General features: G+C 40.7%; 2 protein-coding genes across 2 annotated transcripts; both read right to left on the bottom strand.

The window, feature by feature from the left end:
- Positions 1-592: 592 nt before the first annotated feature.
- Positions 593-5,476, bottom strand: LOC118809899. The gene is made up of 5 exons (XM_036573413.1): positions 5,416-5,476; positions 4,970-5,162; positions 3,887-4,012; positions 3,189-3,357; positions 593-854 (listed from the first exon to the last, which is right to left on the bottom strand). Exons 1-5 carry the CDS (start codon positions 5,458-5,460, stop codon positions 644-646), a joined length of 744 nt encoding a protein of 247 aa, XP_036429306.1. The 5' UTR covers positions 5,461-5,476; the 3' UTR covers positions 593-643.
- Positions 5,477-6,193: 717 nt separating this feature from the next.
- On the bottom strand, positions 6,194-17,541 carry si:ch73-105b23.6 (mucin-4). The gene is made up of 15 exons (XM_036573550.1): positions 17,463-17,541; positions 17,109-17,269; positions 16,144-16,323; positions 14,161-14,761; positions 13,886-14,035; positions 12,680-12,894; positions 12,338-12,413; positions 11,642-11,929; positions 10,865-11,101; positions 8,917-9,069; positions 8,473-8,651; positions 7,089-7,281; positions 6,618-6,737; positions 6,398-6,517; positions 6,194-6,240 (listed from the first exon to the last, which is right to left on the bottom strand). Exons 1-15 carry the CDS (start codon positions 17,539-17,541, stop codon positions 6,194-6,196), a joined length of 2,799 nt encoding a protein of 932 aa, XP_036429443.1.
- Positions 17,542-20,007: the final 2,466 nt, after the last annotated feature.

The raw sequence follows: 20,007 nt of genomic DNA, 5'->3' as shown, positions 1-20,007 counted from the left end.
ATATTTGACTTATTTCTAGACATTTTTGCTTGCTTTCGTTTTCATTTAAGTCAAATGTTTTTGTCAAAGTCATTTTTTCATTTTTGTACATATCTCACTATATTGGCAGATGAATGAATTTAATGAATCACTTATGATTATTTCAATGATCTTATTTGTTTCAATATCTGCCAGTATAGTAAGATCATTTCACTTAATAAAATTATTTAAAAGAATTAAAACATCTAGAAATAAGTCAAATATTCACAATATTCTTACAACAGTCGCAAAATGAGAAATATTAGATGGATCAACTCAGTTTAAGATGGTTTTTACTTGCAAGATAGATACCATTATGATTTTAAGGGTATTTTTCTCTCACTGAAGTGCCGTCTCTTTCCTTCTAGGGCTGTCTTAAAGCATTAAATACATATTACAGAATGCGAAAAGAACATAATTTTACTGTCTGTATAGAAAGGTGAAAAAACATTATGATAGCAAGAGTTCAATACTTTATTGGACAGCAACAGTGAGTGTCAGAATATCGTGATACCTTGAAAGTGATACAATGGGCAACCTGTGTTTTATTCATCCAGTGCTTCATGTGGTGGAATGCGGGCCATAAATATGCTGTACATTTGATAAATTTTACTTATTTACTTTTTTAGCTTTGCACATAGTTACAATTACAGTGATAGGTGTGAGCTCCAGGAGGCAGACGGCTGAGCGGATGCTGAATGTGTCGCTTGTATCGGGGTGTGATGTTGTCAAGGATACGCGGGCTGCAGTGGCTCTTGTAATGCAGGGCAGGGTCATCGTAGTTTAAGTGAGAGCTGAACTGCCCTTGAACGTACACCGGCACCAAGTGAGGAATGCTGGAAGAAAAGAGAAGCACAGAAAGAGAGAGAGAGAAAGCATAAGGCATAGTCAAATTTCCACGATTTGCCCCTTATTTTAAATGTAGTCAATCAGCAAAGACATGTTTGGTCTCTGAAGTTTGCATCTATCTATAGTTTTGTACTTGAATTACAATGAGGCTAAAATGTAATGAAAGCTTATGCACATGAATTAGCATTGCGTAAGCCGCAGGCTTAAATTACACACTGGTCTCAAAGTGTGTTGAGTTGTTAAGTAACCTCAATTAGACGTGTCTATGTGGTTTCTGACATGGCATTACATACGGCGATATAGGAAACTGACAAAAGTATAAACAAAATTGGGGCAATGACTTATAATTGCTTACTAATAGCTGTGTGTATGCTACTGTTTGAAAGTATGGCTTTCAAATAATTAGGAAGCTGGAAAAAAAGAACAATAATTTTAGTTTTGTGTTTAGTGAGATGAACAGAGCTGTAAATGACGCTAAAATGAGAATTTAAGAAATAATGTTATAGCAATGTTATAACAAATATGCATCTAAAATGCAATTTGGTATCTAGTTTATAAGATTTATATTTACATTGTAAGCAAGTAAAATAACACAAATTAACATTACAAATGATTCCAAACTGGAATTATAGTGTAGATTTTCATTACTAAAGACAGTGATACAGTGTCAGAACTGCATAAACCATAAGACAGGCTACATTTGATTCAAAGGGAAAATTGTCCAATTTTTTCTTGCCGTCTATTTCTTCAAGCACCTTGCTGTAATTTATAAGCCATTTCATATACATGCATATCGCGGTTTCGGAAGAATACCTCTCCAAAACTTAACAGGAGAAGGAAAAAAGCTACTTTACTTTTAATGTAATTCAATAGAACCAGACATTTTCCCAAGTCATTTTGGGCTCTTACTGTTGGTCCATTCCTCATGAAATTTACACAGAATATAAAGAGCAACAGGCATTTTCAAATTATGGCAAACACCAAAAAATGGTATAGTGATATATACTTACATTTCTTACAGTAGTGAAATTTGTGTTTACATGAAGCCCTTGCCTACGCCCCCAGTCAGCTTTGGCTACTCTAACCATAATCTGTACCTTCTGAACAGAGAGGACAGGCAGGTAAGACTGTGAGCACACTTACATTTCTTATAGGAATTCCCTGTTATCTACACACACCAGGTTAGAGGGCGGATGATACCACTGTATTATTTTTACTTTATTTAGATTAGACAGTGGAAGTAGCTTTTGTTTATTTAGTTTACTAGAGCTTGAAAAAATTAGTTTATCTTAATATTTGTTCTTGTTTTATTATTTATTTTTTGTGGGCACTGATCAAGTCCTCCTCCCACAGGTACATGTACTTTGTTTTTAGTAATAAAGTTGTGCAAATATTGGCTGTATCAAGTTAAAATAAGCAACATGACTTTTGTATTTGTACTTATCTCCTTCGCTCCTTTTCCAGCTTTTTTAATGATCACCTGTGCCAACTCATATGTTACCAACTCATACGTTACCTCCCTGCATCCCTCGGCTGGGCTGACGAGTTTGCTTTCTGAATTGAGGGCATTTAACACTACACGCCTATTAGCTTCTGATTGATGTGTGGTCGGTAGTGTCATTTATTTCCCAGTCCATACAGTCCATACATGAAAACTAAGCTGCAAAAACAGCCCATTTTGAATTCAGCATTTTTGTGGTGTCACAGAAATGGACGTGTACATATATCCTGCATTCAGCCTACAGCAATGTAGCTCCTCCCCTTTGAATTGAAGTTTTGAATGATGCACAATCAGGGCAGCCAATCAGAGGTCACTTAAAGGCACAGTAACCTAGACGGCTTTTTAAAAGGTAAAGACAGCAATGAGAGGCACAGACCAACTGCCTATCTGGATTCAAGAGCCCTACAAACTAAAGAACTAGTGTATAACCTTGGTGTACCAGTGGACTCTGATCTCAGTTTTAGAAGTCGTGTCAAAGCAGCTACTGAATGGTCATGTAAAATTATTTACAACTACATGTCGTAAGAGGGCCTCAGGAAGAACGTCTTTTTCTCCTCTAGCAAGCAGACATGACAGTCGCATGTTAAAAGCTTCCACACACTGCCTTAACTGCAGCTGTCACAGCGGCAGGTGGGCTCACCTTACCGTTTTTATTCATTTTATTTTCATTTCATATCTGTTAATGTGAAAACAGTTTGCATGATTTTTTTAAAAGTATGCTCAGTGCTGTGCGGGTGAAATATTTTTATGTTCAGGAGTATACCGCGAGTGTATGATGAGTTGATTATGAAATGCTTTAATGCGTGGGTGATCCACTCACTCTCCAGTGACGGTTTTCCTGCGGGAGCAGCAGAAGCAGGCCAATGCGGCCAGAAGGAGCAGCAGCAGGAGGGGGATGCCGATGCCCAGTACCAGGCCCAGAATCAGGGGCTTCTTATCCTCCAGGGTCTTGGCAGCAGGCAAGCTTGTGTGGTTAAGGCTGCCCCTGTCTGAGGGAGACAAAGACCAATATGCTCTAGACTTTTATGCTATTTTATTTTATTCCATTTTATTTTCCTTTTATGCCATTTTTCATAAATGCTATAAAGCTATTTTTGATTGTTATATACTGCCCTTTGATCACAAAATAAAATACAGTGGGAGACAATAGAAGCTAGGCCTTCAGTTTGTTCCATAAATGTCAAATATTTCTATATATATATATATATATATATATATATATATATATATATATATATATGATATAAATGCTTCTTTGGTAATGCTAATTTCTGCTAGCTCGCCTATGGGATTGTGTGTAAGTGCAAAGATAACAGCAGTTCACATTTTACAGGTTTATAAAAGACATTCCATGCTAGTCACAGACAAATTCACATATGTTTACCTTGTAGCAGAAATAAAAAACACGACAATGCTTGTAGAGTTTAAATAAACATGATGATTCTATTAAATAAAGATGAACTAAAAATGCAAATACATATATTTTTACATATGTGTACCTTCCTCCGACACCCTTACCTAAAATGCAAGACTGTGCCTCCTTCAGGTCTGTGCCATTACATACACATCTGTAACCTCCATAGGTGTTGGAACAAACAGCTGGCTTAGTACACAAAGTCTCGTTGCCTTTGCACTCATCTAGGTCTGAGAGCACCGCAGAACGACATGGAAACAAAGAGTATATTAAAACGTTTATTGAGTGATAGACTTCTTTTCTTTCTTTTATAGTTCATGTCATACAAGATCAAGTTGATTCTATTGAATATAGTATGCCTTATGTTTAATTGTACAAAAACATCGAAAAAATGAGAATGCATTTAGGAAGAGCCCAAGTTTCCCATTTTCCCTAAATGTGATTGATCAGCCAAGACATGTGTGGTGTCTGGAAGGCTAATGTAGCTAACAAGTAATGGAAGTTTATACTGCACTCATTGGCGCTGTGCAAACTGCATGGCTAAATCAGCACACACTTACTTCAAACTGTGTAAAATTATTAAATCATCTCAAACAGACTTGCTTGTGTGGTTTTTGACACTGCATGACATATAGCACGAAAGTATGCATAAAATCAAGGCTTGAAGATGACAGCTAATATATATATATATAACTGTGCAAGACCTGGTAGCCCACCAAAACTGTCCCCATCAGATAAACAGCACTTAAAGTTTTCATCTTTGAGAGAGCGCCACTATTGGTTCAGAAAAAGTTACATTCAAACCAGACCACTGATAAAATTGTGTTTTGAAGTCTCCTTAAGAGAATGGAAGCTGTAATAAAGGCAAAGATTGGACACATGAAATATTAAAAAAGATGACCGTATATATAGTTGTTGCGGCTTTTGTGAAATTTTCTGTTAAATGTATATTTTCCTGATCCTGAAAAATAAATAACTTATATTTAATGGCTAATTTGACTGGAAATTAATTAAATGAAAGGGTGGTCTCTGACTTTTGCACAGTACTATACACGTGAACTAAGTGGAAGATTACATTTTTTGACACTCTATTGCTTTGAGGGATGTCTAAGGGATGTTTAAAGGTAAATAGCATCGGGATATAAACTACAAAGCCATCTTAAGTTTTCTCATCTAAATTCTGTTACCTTCCACGTATGCTGTTGTGACGCCATAGTAGCGTCCGACCCGGCTCATGTAGTCCATGACATACCAGTGAGGAGTGTCGCTGGACACGTTGACTCTGTACTCACTCAGCCCACTATTTGGTCGTAAGTCAGGGGGCATAACACTGACGTTGTAGAACTTATTCTGGAAACCCATAGAAAGGATCTGCTCCAACTGTGGAAGACAAGCAGTTCTGCAGTCAGTTTTATGATGCCAGGAACTGCAGCTGGTCTAACGAGATTTGATGCTTTTCTAAAACATTTGGCATCTCCTGCACACATCACCATCAATCAGGGTGGATACAAGCTATGAAGATGTTAAACTACCCACTACATCATTTCTATCCTAAAGAGAGCTACACAAGCTGAGACACAGGAACAACTGACATTCAAACCAGAGCCCTCGCTGCATTCACTTCTGCTCTCACCTGTTTTAGTCGCTGCTGTCCAGTCTTTTGATCATTCCAGGCCATGGATACATTGAAAATGTTCCAACCTGAAAAGTAGTCACTTAAAATGAGGATGTCCACCAATTGTTGCATAATTTATATATATATATATATATATATATATATATATATATTGTACTTGTTAAGATGTAAACAAAGTCATTCAGAGTGGTTTGAAATGAAATGCTGCGTTCTAGTGAAACTTGCTGAGTTAGACCTGTTCACAGTCGTGGTAATAGGAACCAGATGTCTGAGGAGTTTAATGTCTCTAAAAGCTACATCACAGGCAATTTTTACACAAAATAGTTATGAATATGCTGCCTGATTTCTGTTTTGAGTTTTGGGAGAAGGCTTTGGTCTTAAACTTTTTTTTTGTAATCATTTATGGCAGAGGGGTTAAAAATGCAGGCTGTTATAATTCGAAATAGTACACAAAGAACACTTTTTTTCAGATTTAGCAGTATTTTCCAGTATCAACATTATGTACAAAACTTCAAAAGACACATGTCTGTTCAGGGGTGCTTTTGTGTAGTTAATAAAGTGACTATTTTTGTGATAAACACATCACAACTTGTGGTTCCAGCCACTGCTATTGTAAAGAAATCCAGGTCAGTAAGTTTCTCAACAATGAACCATTTAACATCGAACCACTCTGAGACACAAAGAGTAAACTCAGTGTTTAAATAATGCATAAAATTTGAAAAATCGATGAAATTCCCATTTAATACAGTATAAAACATATACATACAGTAGGTGTTCATGCATTCTTTGAGTAGTTCTCACCTGTAGGATTAGCAGAATCACCTAAAAAGGTAAAAACAAAGAATTTAAATGTCAACAAAACAAATACAATGAAAACATTGCTTTTCAGAGCCAAAAAGCACGTTTTGAAGCTGAATCCTTATTTATCAATAAAAGAAGAGTAATGAAAATATGAATCCAAACAAAATACGTTTCTTACCGCAGCCGTCAGACTCCCCGTTGCTCTGGTAGCGGCAGGAGCAGTATGACGAACCAGGTGTGTTCACACACTCGTACTTGGCGTTAGGGCAGGCTGCAGGATTCTGACACTCATCTATATCTGTGCATGGCAGAGTGGTGTGGGTTTGTGGGTTTGTGCCTACAAGTGTGTCATGTCAATGTCTGGTTGGAGTGAGAGTATGAGCGAATGATGGGGTTACCTGTGCACTCCTTTCCATCACCAGTAAAGCCAGGCTTACAACTGCAAGTGTAGTTATAGCCAGTGCTATAGCAGTTGGCCATCTTGTGACAGGGGGCGGGAAAAGGAGGTAGACAGAAATCTGTGCATAACAGAGTAAGAGAAGAGGCAATTAGTGTTCCTAAAAGGTGAAGCAGACAAAATAATAACCTGGAGATGCAAAAGTGATATAGTGATATTTGAGCTATTTTACCCAAAGACGCCCAAGTCTATACATTCTATACATTCTGTCTATACATATACAGTCTATACCTTCCATTAGTACAATAAAACATCAGCTAGGCATACTCAGTATGTCCAATACTAATAAATAATAAAGTGTGCAGAAAAGAAGAGAAATTTGAGATTAACTGGCTCTAAGCTCCAGACAACATCTCTGAAACCTGGTTTTGTGAAAATATTCCAGTGAATGTGATTCATGAGCAGTGCAAACCGTTCTCAAAGCACTTGTAGCCCTGTTTGTGTTCGGAGACAGTAGGAGGGGGGCACACTCCACAGGTGAAGCTGTCTGGCTCTCTTTGACTGAAGCAGTCAACTGCAGGGAAGCAGGGCCTGCCTTTACACACGTCTGTTCTATTTCCACAGTACCTGCCACTGAAGCCTGCTGGGCATAGACACCCCACAACCTGGGACAGAAGAATTAAAAAAAAAAAGATGGTGAGGTTCAGCGTGTGTGGGTGTATGGACTGAAATGAACTGAACTAGATGGAAAGTCTTGGCCAACCGCAGGAGCTATACAATAATGTAGGAGTAAGAATGAACCAGTTTGTTATCACACATCAGAATGTTGCATAATTAAATGGTTAAGATGTAAACAAAGTCACTGAGAGTGGCTTGATGTGAAATGCTCCATTCTAGAGAAACTTAGAAAGACAGAATTTCTTCACAGCGGTGGTGATGAGAACCAGACATCCAAAGAGTTTAATGCCTCTAAAAGCTCCACAGAATGTTATTAGATGAAATGATTGCAAATATGCAGCCTGATGCTTATGATTTGTGATAGCTTTGTTTTGGCCTACTAGTATGGTCTAAAATCTGTTTATGGTGGAGCAGTACATACAGGCTGTTGTAAGGAAAAATAGTACCCCCAAAAATATTTTTTTATTCATATGTATCATCATTACATGTAAAAACTCAAAAATCCACTAGTTATTTTGAATAGCAAACAAAATCACTATATATTAGACCTCTGGTTCCTATCATCACCATTGTAAAGGTCTTGTACGATAAAGGTCTTCTACAATGCACCACTTTGCATTAAATAGACCTGAATAACTTTGTTTATATCTCAGCGATTGAAAGATTCACAGAAATTTTGAAAAGTTGGTGGAATTCCCCTTTCCAAATAAGGGTTCCTAAACGGTTCTTTGCTTGGAAAAACACCCTGGTATAGAATGTTTACATATGGTTGGGCAATATGACAATATTTATCATTATTGTGATACATTAACAAACAATATGCTTTTCATCATATTGTGAATATCACCAGTACTTACAGAATACTGAACAACTGCATCACAAAGCTGCTATGATTAGTCCTGTTCAACTGGATTTAGTGAAGTGCAGTGTGTGAAGCATTTGTGAAAAGTGCAGTATTTACCAACATATGACATCCCACAAAAACGAAATATCATGATATGTTTCATGTGTTGTGAATATGTCTTTAGGTATTGTGATACTGCCATATCAACCATGGTCACCCAATATCCTTTCCACAATGTGGAGGTTCTCCACAATCACTTATGAAATAAAATAAAATAACCAAAAAAATTATGATGTATGCAAAATGGTGCTGGTCGAGTGCAGCATGAAGGTACCTGAAACTTGCCCTGCAATTGGTTCTCAGCCACGCTCTGATACTGACAGCTTCCTCCATTAAGACAGTTGCAGAGCTGCAGGATGGGGCTGAGCAGAGAGCTGGACATGTAATCACTGACCTGCACAGTCAGCAGTACGGGCTGAATGTTGAGTGGAGTCCAGACCAGAACACCATCACCTGCAGGAAGAGGAAGTACCATGGTATATCACATTGACCTGAAATGTAGCTGTGAATATCCAAGGTTTCTAGATTCTCTATTACATATTAAGGCTTATTATTCAGTAACTACAGGGACTTCAGTGCAAACTGGTTGAGCTATTCTTCAGGCTACATAAGTGTATAATAAAACTTTGGGCTCGCATGAGGGCCCTGGTCAGTTAAGGATAATACAAGGACCCTGTAACAGGCAGCCATTATACTACTGGCTTTAGGAGGATCTTACCACTGCCTATGGTGGCCTGTGGTGGTCTTGGGAAGAGCAGGGAGAAGCTGAATGCATCCCTGTTAGCATCCTGGGCTAGAAACTGCACTCTTACAGTGCTGTTCACCTTACAGCGGATGATCAGAGGCTCGCTCACCATGGGCGGCATGTTTCCTGTTTCAAATAATCACAGTCAGCCATAAAAACAGAGGCAATACTTAAAGGGCCCATATCTTGCACTTTTCTTGTATTGTTTTCCTCCGGCATTCTGCTTTTGCCATTTGTGTGGGTTTATGTGCCAAAAACAGTCCCTCCAGTGAAAAACCATATATTAACCATTCCACCCTTTTTTTTGGATTATCAGTTATTTTCTATTTTCTCTTTATTTTCTATTTTATTTGTTTCATTTGTTTCTTTTATATTAAAGATCTCAACTATACTTTATTTACATTTTAGTAAACACTTTATTTTCAATACGTAGAGTCAAGCAATGCCATAACATGCTTATATGATTATAAAAAAAGGCACATATACTATTTTCCATTGCAAGGCCTCAGTTACATGGCCATTTTTTCAACCTCGAGCATTGTACTGTATTAGGATGCCACTGTTGCAACAAGTCAGTTCTCAAAATTTCTTCCCTTCTATATATTCTACGATCAACCGTGAGTGGTATTTTTGAAAAAGGGGAAGTGGTAAGGAACCACAGCAACTCAACCTCAAAGTGTCAGACCAAGTAAAGTTACAAAGTGTGGTTGCTGAGTGCCGAGGCATAAAAGTCGCCAACGTTCTGCTGAGTTCTAAACCTCCTCTGGCACTGTGGTGTAAAGCATGCTGGCACTGGACTCTGGACCAGTGGAAACATATTCTGTGGGGTGACGAATCACGCAACCCTATCTGTCAGTCTGATGGACGAGTCTGGGTTTGGCGTTACCTGTCTGACTGAATTGTGCCAGCTGTAAAGTTTGGTGCAGGAGGGATAATGATATGGAGCTGTTTTTCAGGGGTTGGCCTAGACCCCTTAATTCCAGTGAAGAAAAATCTGAATGCTTCAGCAGACCAAGACATTTTGGACAATTCTATGCTTCCAACTTTGTGGGAAGAGAAGACCCTTTTCTGTTCCAGCATGACTGAGCCCCAGTGCACAAAACAATGTCCATAAAGGTATGACTGGGTGAGTCTGATGTGGAAGAACTTGACTGGCCCACACAGAGCCCTGACCTTAACCCCTAGGATGAACTAGAATGGAGATTGCAGTCAAGGCCCTCTCGTCCAACATCAGTGTCTGACCTCACAAATACTTTTCTGGATGAATGGGCAAAAATTCCCACAGACACGCTCCAAAATCTTGGTGTTATAGCTTCAAAGGGGGGCCAACTTCATATTAATGCCTATGGATTTAGAATGGGATGTCATAAAAGCTCCTGTAGCTGTAATGTGTAGGTGTCCCAATACTTCTGTCCTTATAGTGTAAGTAAATTACCTTTGTTCTGACTGGCTGTGCCTCATTTAAAAAGCAGTCCAGGCTGAAGTGGGAAGATGGATGGGGCTAAACTGCTGTTTTCATGACATCACAAAAACAATGAATATAGAACATAATTTTTGCAGCTTAGTTTCCGTCTATGGACTGTATGGACTTGGGTGCGATCGGTATGTTTCAAAACTTTTTGAAAGCAAGAAAAATGTGTTTTTCCATGATATGGGCCCTTTAAATCATCATCTAACATTCCTCCTGAAACAGCCAATTGTCTATAGATTTTACATTACTTTATAAGACAACTTTAATTTGAGTAACTGCTCAGCACAAGTTACATTTAACATATCAACCCATTTAGGCCCAAAACAATACTTCATGGACAGTGGTGTACATTTTCCAAGACAAAAGCAAGTCATGAGATTCAGATAAAACTATTGGTACCAGACTTGGTCAGAATCACTTCATTGTTTAGGGTCAAGAGGGCTGTCTCACCAAAGGTTACAGCGAGGTTTTGGACTTTCTGTTGGTCCTGCAGAGTCTGCTGACCCAGTCCAGTGTTATCTGTGGCCAAGATGTCATGTATACACTGCAGGCTGCCCTGGCAGGTCTGCTGAAGTCTGGCCAAAGCGACTGGGCTAACTGAAGACATCAGTTCCTCTGTGCTCACAGGCTGGAAGGGTGTCAGGGGAGGAGTGGAGAACAGGAGACTCTCCGGAACAGGGACTGCCCCTGCAGGAATAGGGGCGCATGGTAACAGTGGGTAAACACAACCACGTAAGAAGCTGAGATGTTATCTTTCCATAAACGGATGCACCAATGGAAAATCAGACGCAGGTGCATTTGTAATTCAGGATGTACTATTTTAGACTTTTTAAAACAACAATATGGTATTCATATGGAGAGCCAGGTAGACACAGTTAAACATTAACTCCTTATCATTCATTAATATCCACGTTCTAAGGCTTATTATTTAGTAAATACATGGAAAACAATACAAAACTACTGTGTTATTACTAGATTATTGGAATAGTAATCGATGTCTGGATCCACCAGCTTGTTTGATAACCTCTTAAATTTCCATGCTTATTACATCAAAAGGCTTAGTATTCAGTGACTACATGGAAAACAAGGCAAACTAGGTCTTTAAGGGGTTTCTAAAGTGGGGTCGTGGGGGGAATGAGTCCTTTTTACTTAGAAACTTGCTTATCTCATTTACAAAAATGGTTCTTCAAATGACCAGTGTTGGTAACCATTGTAAGACATACTCACATGACTGTCCAAACACTGCCAGCTTGTCCTCAGAGGGAGGGTTGTTGTCAGATGAAGGCAGCAGGCGCCCATTGGAGAGGAGGAAGTCGTCTGTACTGTTGGAGCTCCAGAGGCCCAGAAGGCCCACAGTGCGGTTGTAGAAGCTCTGAGGGACCTCCACCAGAACACTCAGCCTCCCTGCGTCACCCCTCCACACAGCCACGTTCAGACCTCCCTCATAAACTGCAGCACAACTCTGCACAGTGGAACAGCGCATTGCGAAGCCTTGCTGGGCTAAATGTACCACACCTGTTGGAACAACAGAGGGCGCTAGAGTTAAACAAAAGATACACAGATGGAATTATTTTGCTCTTATATTTTTTAATGTGAGACATTTAGCTCTAATTAAAAGAAATGAAGATGTTGTGAAATGGAAAAATATGTTATTTTAAAGCCAGCTTTCTAGCTAGCATAGCATTGGCACGTGGTAGTGATAGCCACCAGTCAAAAAACTGAGCAAAAGCTTTTACTAATATCCAACCTACAGCAAATTCAGAGTGCAGCACGATCACACTTTGAGTGACGGTGAAGAGGTGACTTCACATCAGTTCTCTGTTTGAGTGTAGGAAATCTGATTCTAGGTCAGTTTTTCACTAGAATGTCACACTTTGTCACATTTTGCTGCATTCTACCTTACGCAAATACCTTAGACCTTACCTGCAGAGACTGGCATATCCACATCATTGATTAGCACAATAAGCTTCTCTTCAGATACAGAACATCGCCATTCCACCTGCAGCAAAATGCATTCAATTTTTTTGAATTTGGTCATCACACCACCATATCAGCATCCAAAACACAACATATGTTGGGTTTGCTTTTTTTTTAGTAGCACAGTTCGTGAAGTTATCGTGAGGTTAGACTGAGAAAGCTGTCATGCTCAATCAAAAGTAATTGATTCACTGATGAAATGTTCATTTCTTTTTTGAAAACTAACAAATTTGAATGCATCTGTCACCCACAGAGCCAATCACAGCCATCATAAAATAATATTCAAACCTTGCCGAAGGCCTGGTGGTGTGCAGCTACGCGCACCAGTGCAGGCACTCTTCTGGACTGGCCGTTGGTCTCCAGCACTGCTGTCTGACCCTGGAGGGTGAAGACATTGGAGCCTGAACTCGAGGACAGACGCACAATCACAAACACTCCTAGGCCCTTGAAGGTGTAGTTACTTCCGTCAAATGTAATAAAATGGAGGCTTCCATATGCCAAGCCTGTATTAATGCAAGGAGCATAAGGGCATAAGTTTAAATTTTCAATCATGCAGTGTTAGTTATCCATGTAATGTGATGTGACATAATGTCACATAATAATGACATAAAGTTCACATGTTTTAAATTTTAAACTATTCTGTAACCCTGTAATTCTTTTTCAAAATTTCTTCATAATTCAGCAGTTGAGATGTAAACAAAGTCATGCAGAGTGGTAATGTTGATGATGGTAAAATAGTGTCAGCAAATTCATAACCATTTTATGTAATAACTTTCTGTATGGGACCTTTTAGAGGTGACATCTGGTTCCTATCACCACCACTGTAAACAATTCTGTAAGTTTCTCTAGAACAGACCATTTCACATCAAACCACTCTGAACGACTTTGTGTACATCTTAACCATTTAATTATGCAGAAATTTTGAAAAATCAGTGGAGTTCCCCTTTAACAAGTAGCGGGCCCCCTCTTTGCTCCACTCTTCTGGGAAGGCTTTAGATTTGGAACATGGCTGCAGGGATTTGCTTCCATTCAGCCATAATGGAATTTGAGGTCAGGCACTGATGGCTCATAGTCAGTGTTCCAGTTCATTTCAGTGGTGTTTGATGGCATTGAGGTCAGGTTGCTGGAAAGGTAGCATTCCATGACAGTGCTACGTTGAAAGTCACTGAGCCTATCAGTACGACCAATTTTACTGCCAGTCTGTCTGCTAACTCATCTTCGCATAATATACAGTGGACCCCTATGATGCACGCAGTACAAAGTGATGCATGCAAACCCTCAATGCTAATCAATGTAGCTATTTATACCAGGTTTGTGGCAAGCAGTGCTATTTCACTTCTGGTCTTTTTTGCTGCTTGCTACTGCAGAAGCTTGTACAAAATCGTAGGTTTAGTTCAGTATGATGATTGCTTGGTGAAGCACTGCTCCACTAAATGACCTACTGATGCCAGGGCCTGTGCTAATCCTAGTGTACTGAGGGAAACTAGTACTAACCAATGCCTGGTGCACCTCTGTTCCCAGGAATGCTAGGATCTGTGCTGGTCCAGCCAAAACCCTGACACCGGTCCAGTGGCCTCTTGGCCAGGAAGAGGTGGCACAGTGGGGATTGGACACAGCACCACTGGAAGGGCAAGAGATCTTTATCTGCAAACACACAGAGAGAGAACTATGAATGAGATTTTTCCTGTAAACCATAACTGACAAAGATACTTTCAGTGGCCTTAGAAAATCCTAATTATCAAATTTATTATGAAGAGTTGCTGTTTTACCAATGTAATCTTGTGTCTTGTCTCCAGTAAAGTAGCGTTCGCTGTATCCAGACAGCAGCGCGCCCTGCGGGTCATACACACATCTTTTTCCAGCACTTTGCTTGTTGAAGAGAATGGACTGAAACACTTGACCTCCACTTCCACCCCAGCGTAGGCCCCTTAGCTCCTTCACACGCATGCTGTTCTCAGCCGGGAGAGTTTCAGGGCCAAAGCCCAGGTCCTCCAGTGCCTGGGCACGGGTACATGGGCAAGGGGCCAGCCCTAGTGCCCACTCTTTGGGGTCTGGTTCTTTCAGGGCCCATAGCTGACACTGTCTTTGGGAGTCAGAGCTGACCACTGTGGTTCCAGTCAGGTCATAAACAAGCTGCCCCAGCTGGCCTGTATTACCCACGACAGTCTGGGGCCGATAACGCCCACCTGGACCAAACAAGTTGTCTGGTGGTGTGGGGATCTCATTGTGGAAGGTGTTGACACCATCAGTATAGCCTATCAGAGCATTATGGTGAACCCTCTGTCCCGGACCCCAGTTCATATCACTGTAGTGGAGTAAGGCAAATGAGCGAGATCCATCTGTGGCCAGGATGCTCTGGAATGTGTTTGTCTATGAAGCAACATTGAGATTAAGCAATGAGAAAAGCTTATTAGTAGATATCATAGACAGCATTCACCACCAGACCTTATTCACAGTAATATGGCCTATGTTTTCATCTTGTGGGTGAGTAAAGCTGTGCCTTACAATAGTCTTACAATATTTTAACTAAATATTCCCACTAGCTGGAACTCTTTCCATCACACATTCCTATTAGACATTTTCTCCTCTTGGGTACTCGCTTACGGCTATGGCATCATTGGAGTTCAAACTCACGTTCTCCTGTTAGGGCGATGGCCTGTTGTACCACTTGAAGTTCCTCACATTTTGTGTCCATAAATGTTTAATAGACTGTAGAAAATATCTGTTGTTTTAACTTTGAAAAGTAGCATGGTCACATGTGGTGCAACTGTCTAATAATTAATCCAAACATCAGAAAATTGTCCGTTTTGAAGCCCAACAATGGCACAGCTTTCCATATCTGGAAGCCAAAGAGGATGGTAAACAGTCCCAGCTAGTGGAGAAATTGAGATGCTAATTCTATTTACCTAACTGAGATGCAGATCTAGAAAAGGGAGTTGGGAGAACTTTTGACTAAAGTAAAAAGTTTGAGTGGGATAAACTCTGCTGTCCCCAAGTTGAGTCAAAAAAGTTTTGTAATCAGTTACTTTTTAATTTCAGGTTGAGTTGACTTCTCTGTTTTTACAATGTAGACTTAACAGTATTTGCAAATTTCCCAGTAATAAAGCTCCAGTGATTTATGGCTTTCATTATATCATTATAAGCCTCTTACATAGTGAAAATGATCAGAAAACCTCACACTAGAGTGTGTCATAGCAATACAAGCTGAGCTTGTGAATTTGTACATCAAGCGCAATCACGGTTAAAATGACAAAAACATGTAAAAATGCATCTAAATCAATCTGTCTAAAGAAAATTGATGAAAAAGGGTAAATAACACAATCCAATGCGGGGTTTATACAGTACATATGCAAAAATATCCAGACACTCCATTGTAATTAGTGAATTCAGCACCTTTAAGATGCATCTATTGTTAACAGAGGAGTTCAACTGCGCGCACACACACACACACACACACACACACACACACACACACAGCTTGTATAATCTCCTTAGAAAAGCATTGCTAATAAAATGGGACACCCTGGAGTAGTTGCACGTGAGCCTAAGGTCACCATGCCCAATGCCACACATTGATATAAAGCCGGTTGTAGATCAGCGGAGTGATTTAACACCATCCAATTTTTAGCTCCTTACAATCAGTATTGTTCACATCATTTTCATACTGGTTGGGCACCAACTACAATGTGAAAAGCATTCCATCACATACAGCTCTGATGTATGTTTTTGGTGCTGTCTTCTCACCTGCTTACCTCAGACAAATTGATCTTCTGGTAGGAGACAGGCAGCACATGGTCCCATGTGATTTTCAGAATCCATGAAGGGGTGAAAGCAGGTCTTCCTCTCTGGGCCTCAAACTGACTCACCTCGTCTGCTGTGCGGTTAAAGACTATTTGAGAGTAAACGTCTGAAAGATTCAGCTGGTTATATTCCTGTTCGAGGGAAAAATGTAGAACAAACAACACAGTTCAAAGTAAGTAATATGTCGCTATCACCCTCATGTATCATAGATTTAAGGTTTTTTTCAGACAAAAAAAAGTTTTGAAAACAAATATATATGCATGATAATGCCATATTTCACATCTGACTGGCTGCGATTTGCATAAAATTTTTAATTGGAGCCAGTTTGATTTTCTGCATTGTATAGATGTGTTATACATCAGGCTAACAAGATTTTGTCACAGTGTATAATGGTTGCAGTCCAACAAATAGCAGCAGAACAGCTTATTTGCTTGTGGCAGAGCACAAAAGCTTCTATGACAGACAACAAGCCGACTTTAAAATTGCAAATGTTAAATAAACATATAGAGGATCGTGGCTGAAAGGCTGGGAATTATGCTCTGTACCTCAGTACAACAAAGTGACTGTTTATAGCCATTTGTTTGGATATCTAGGTGCATGCTAGTCTGTTCATGCCCAGTCCTTTTAGAAAGGGGTTTAAAAAGGGGTAGAAAGGGGTTTATGTGGTGTGTGTGTCTTTGAGTTGCAGAGCTTAAATGAAAAAAGATAAATGCATCATTGCTACTACTTAAGGAATCCATTTTCCTTCCTCTTCTGTCTTCTTGCCAGTGAGTGTTAAAATTCAAAACCATGAGATTTGGTGTGAAGACTCCACATTTCTTTTGTCTAAAAAATGTACTTGGTGTGAATAAGCCTTAACACAATGTACTTAGTCTGAAAAGCAGATTAGATGAGTACACGCATGACTTCCACTAACCTGGTAGAACAGTTTTCCCTCTCCTAACGTGAGGTCAGCGTCGTCCCAGAACACAGCTAGCATGGGCGAGCTTTCATTACCCTTGAAGCCTTCAGGGAATGGAGCAGGAAGCAGGAGCTTCTCATTCTCACTGACAGTCTGCAGCTGGACCAGGCCGTTGTCTGAAAACTGAAGAGATGAATCTATCTGAGTGATCCATATGAAAAAAGCTTCATGTCTGTCTACTAGAATCCATGAACTTGTTCATAACAAGACAACTTTCATTTTATGGTAAAGGTAATAGAACTTAAACTTGTGGAAATTTCAATGTTCATTAATTAACATAAGATTGACTTTTAAGACCTGTGTACTCACAAAAGAGCCTGTCGTAGAGTTTGCCCATAAATGGAAAACCCACTGGAGGAGTTATGTATGGAGAATTTCCATCCGCCATTGACATGGGTAAATCCTTATCACCAACCTCTTTTCCAAAAGGGTACAGTCTGCTCTCTGTAGACATACATAACAATATTTCATGTGCTCTCACATGCATTTCAATATTTAAACCTCTTTCTGTTTATACAGTGATTTCAACACTAGAGTTTTGCTGCAGTGCTAAGTCAGTGCTGAAATTTGACTTGGATAAAGCTATCAGTATACGTTACTTCATGATGTACTAATGATTCAAGATGATAGATAATCAGCTGACAACCCTCTATTCAACATGTAGGCCACATTTGGAGCAGCTAAACTTTTCTGTAGGGTTATAATGTAATGCCTGACCCTTTTGTGCCAGCTGTTGACAGTTGGTATTATCACCGGGGCAGACACAGCTGAAGGATCCCATTGAGTTTGTGCAAGTTGTATTGCCATAACAAGCATTGGATGAAAGACACTCATTTCGGTCACTGCATCCATGTGCTCCGCTCCCATTCTGAGCCGTAGTATCCCAGCCCTTAGCACATCGGCAATGGAAACCAGCTACAGAGTTGTAACACGCAGCAGCGGGATGACACCCGCCTCGGTTCTGCTGACACTCATCTAGGTCCACACACATAGGCCCTAGAGCCAGAAAACCTGGCGAACACATACATATGTAAGATCCTGGGGTATTGATGCAGCGGCCTTGTCGATGGCAGGGGGAGGTGGGTGAGGAGCATTCGTTGATGTCCTTACACTGTGTGCCATCCCCAAAATAACCAAAAGGGCAGTTACAGGAGAAAGATCCTATAGTGTTCCAGCACCGGGCCAGGGCATGGCACACTGCTGTGGCATTCTGACATTCGTCTGTGTCTGTACAAGTCCCATTCTCCTCATGGTACCCTACGGGGCAAGAGCACTGGTACGATCCAAGCAAATTGGTACACACCTGGTCTGAGCGGCAGGAATTAATGACGAGACACTCGTTGATGTCGGTACAGTTGGGCCCCTGAGCCTTGTAGCCAGGTACACAGGGGCATAAGAAGGAGCCTACAGTGTTTATGCACCGTGAATTTTCAGTGCAAGGGCTTTTGTCTGCCAGGCATTCATCAATGTCTTGACACACTGTACCATTCTGTAGAAAGCCTGGATAGCACTTACATTCGTATGAGCCTGGAACGTTCACACAAGTCGAGTGAGGTTGGCATACTGAACTATTCAGGGATGCTGAGCACTCATCTATATCGAGGCACTCTGTCACATTGCTCCAAAATCCATTATTGCACTCACAATAGAATGACCCAGCAGTGTTGATGCAGATCCCATTCGTGCACAATGGACTCAAATCTGGCTCTGAGCACTCATCTATGTCCCAGCAGTGGGTGCTGTTGGTGTTACGGTGGAACCCAACCTGGCATGGGCACAGAAACGCACCCGCCGTGTTGACGCAAGTGCTATGCTCTGGGCATGTAGAGTTATCTAGGCATTCATTAATGTCCTCACAGTGTGAAGCATTACCTGCGTATCCATCCCAGCACTCACAGAAATAGGATCCAATTGTGTTTTGGCAGTCAGAGGAATTGGGGCACAGCGCCAGTCCTGTGGCGCACTCATCAATGTCCAAACACAGGGAGTTGTTGGCAACAAAGCCAACATTGCATGGACAAAGGTATCCCCCGCCTTTATTCTTGCAGGTACTGTTGTCTGGACAAGTAAAGTTTCCTGTCTCGCACTCATTTATATCCTCGCAGTGTGTCCCATTGTCCCGATAACCCTCCCAGCAATTGCAGTAGAAAGATCCCTCTGTGTTGAAGCAGTAGGCAAACTGTGGACACGGTTCCCCTCCTGCCCAGACACATTCATCTATGTCTGTGCACTGTGTTCCATTCCCATAAAAGCCCCCTCTGCAGGCACAGTAGTGAGAGCCCAGTATCATATTGCACTCAGCGTGTCTGCTACAGCTGCTGGTGGCATTCTCACACATTCTCTCACTCACACAGGTGCCTGAGTCATAGACCATTCCTAGAATGCAACTACAGGTGTAGGCTCCTGGCATGTTGTGGCAAATCATGTTTGTTCCACAGCTTGATGGTGACAGACACTCATCCACATCTGCACACGTAAACCCATCCCCCTGGTATCCCTCCAGGCAGCGGCAGATGTAGGACCCCAATGTGTTTTTGCACAGAGCAAGATGGCTGCAGTTCTGTGGTAGGGTTGAATTCTCCGAACACTCGTCCATGTCCATGCAATCAAATCCTGACCCAGGCATGCCAGGTGGGCAGATGCACTTGTAGGAACCAGGGGTGTTAATGCAGCTGGCTACAGGATGGCACCCTCCATTGTGAGACTGGCATTCATCAATGTCTATAAGTCATCCAAAATGGGACAGGGTCAGGCAAAAAACCTAAAAGTACTAAAAAGAGAGCACAGGCAAAAGCAAAGTTGCGATAAGAGACTTAAGAATGGAGAAAATGGCTTACCAGAGCAGTTTTTCCCA

The sequence above is a fragment of the Colossoma macropomum genome, unplaced genomic scaffold (assembly GCF_904425465.1).
Source record: "Colossoma macropomum unplaced genomic scaffold, Colossoma_macropomum, whole genome shotgun sequence".
Classification (NCBI taxonomy): Eukaryota; Metazoa; Chordata; class Actinopteri; order Characiformes; family Serrasalmidae; genus Colossoma; species Colossoma macropomum.
Note: the sequence above shows the minus strand (reverse complement) of the source record. Positions and strands in the feature narration are given on the sequence as shown.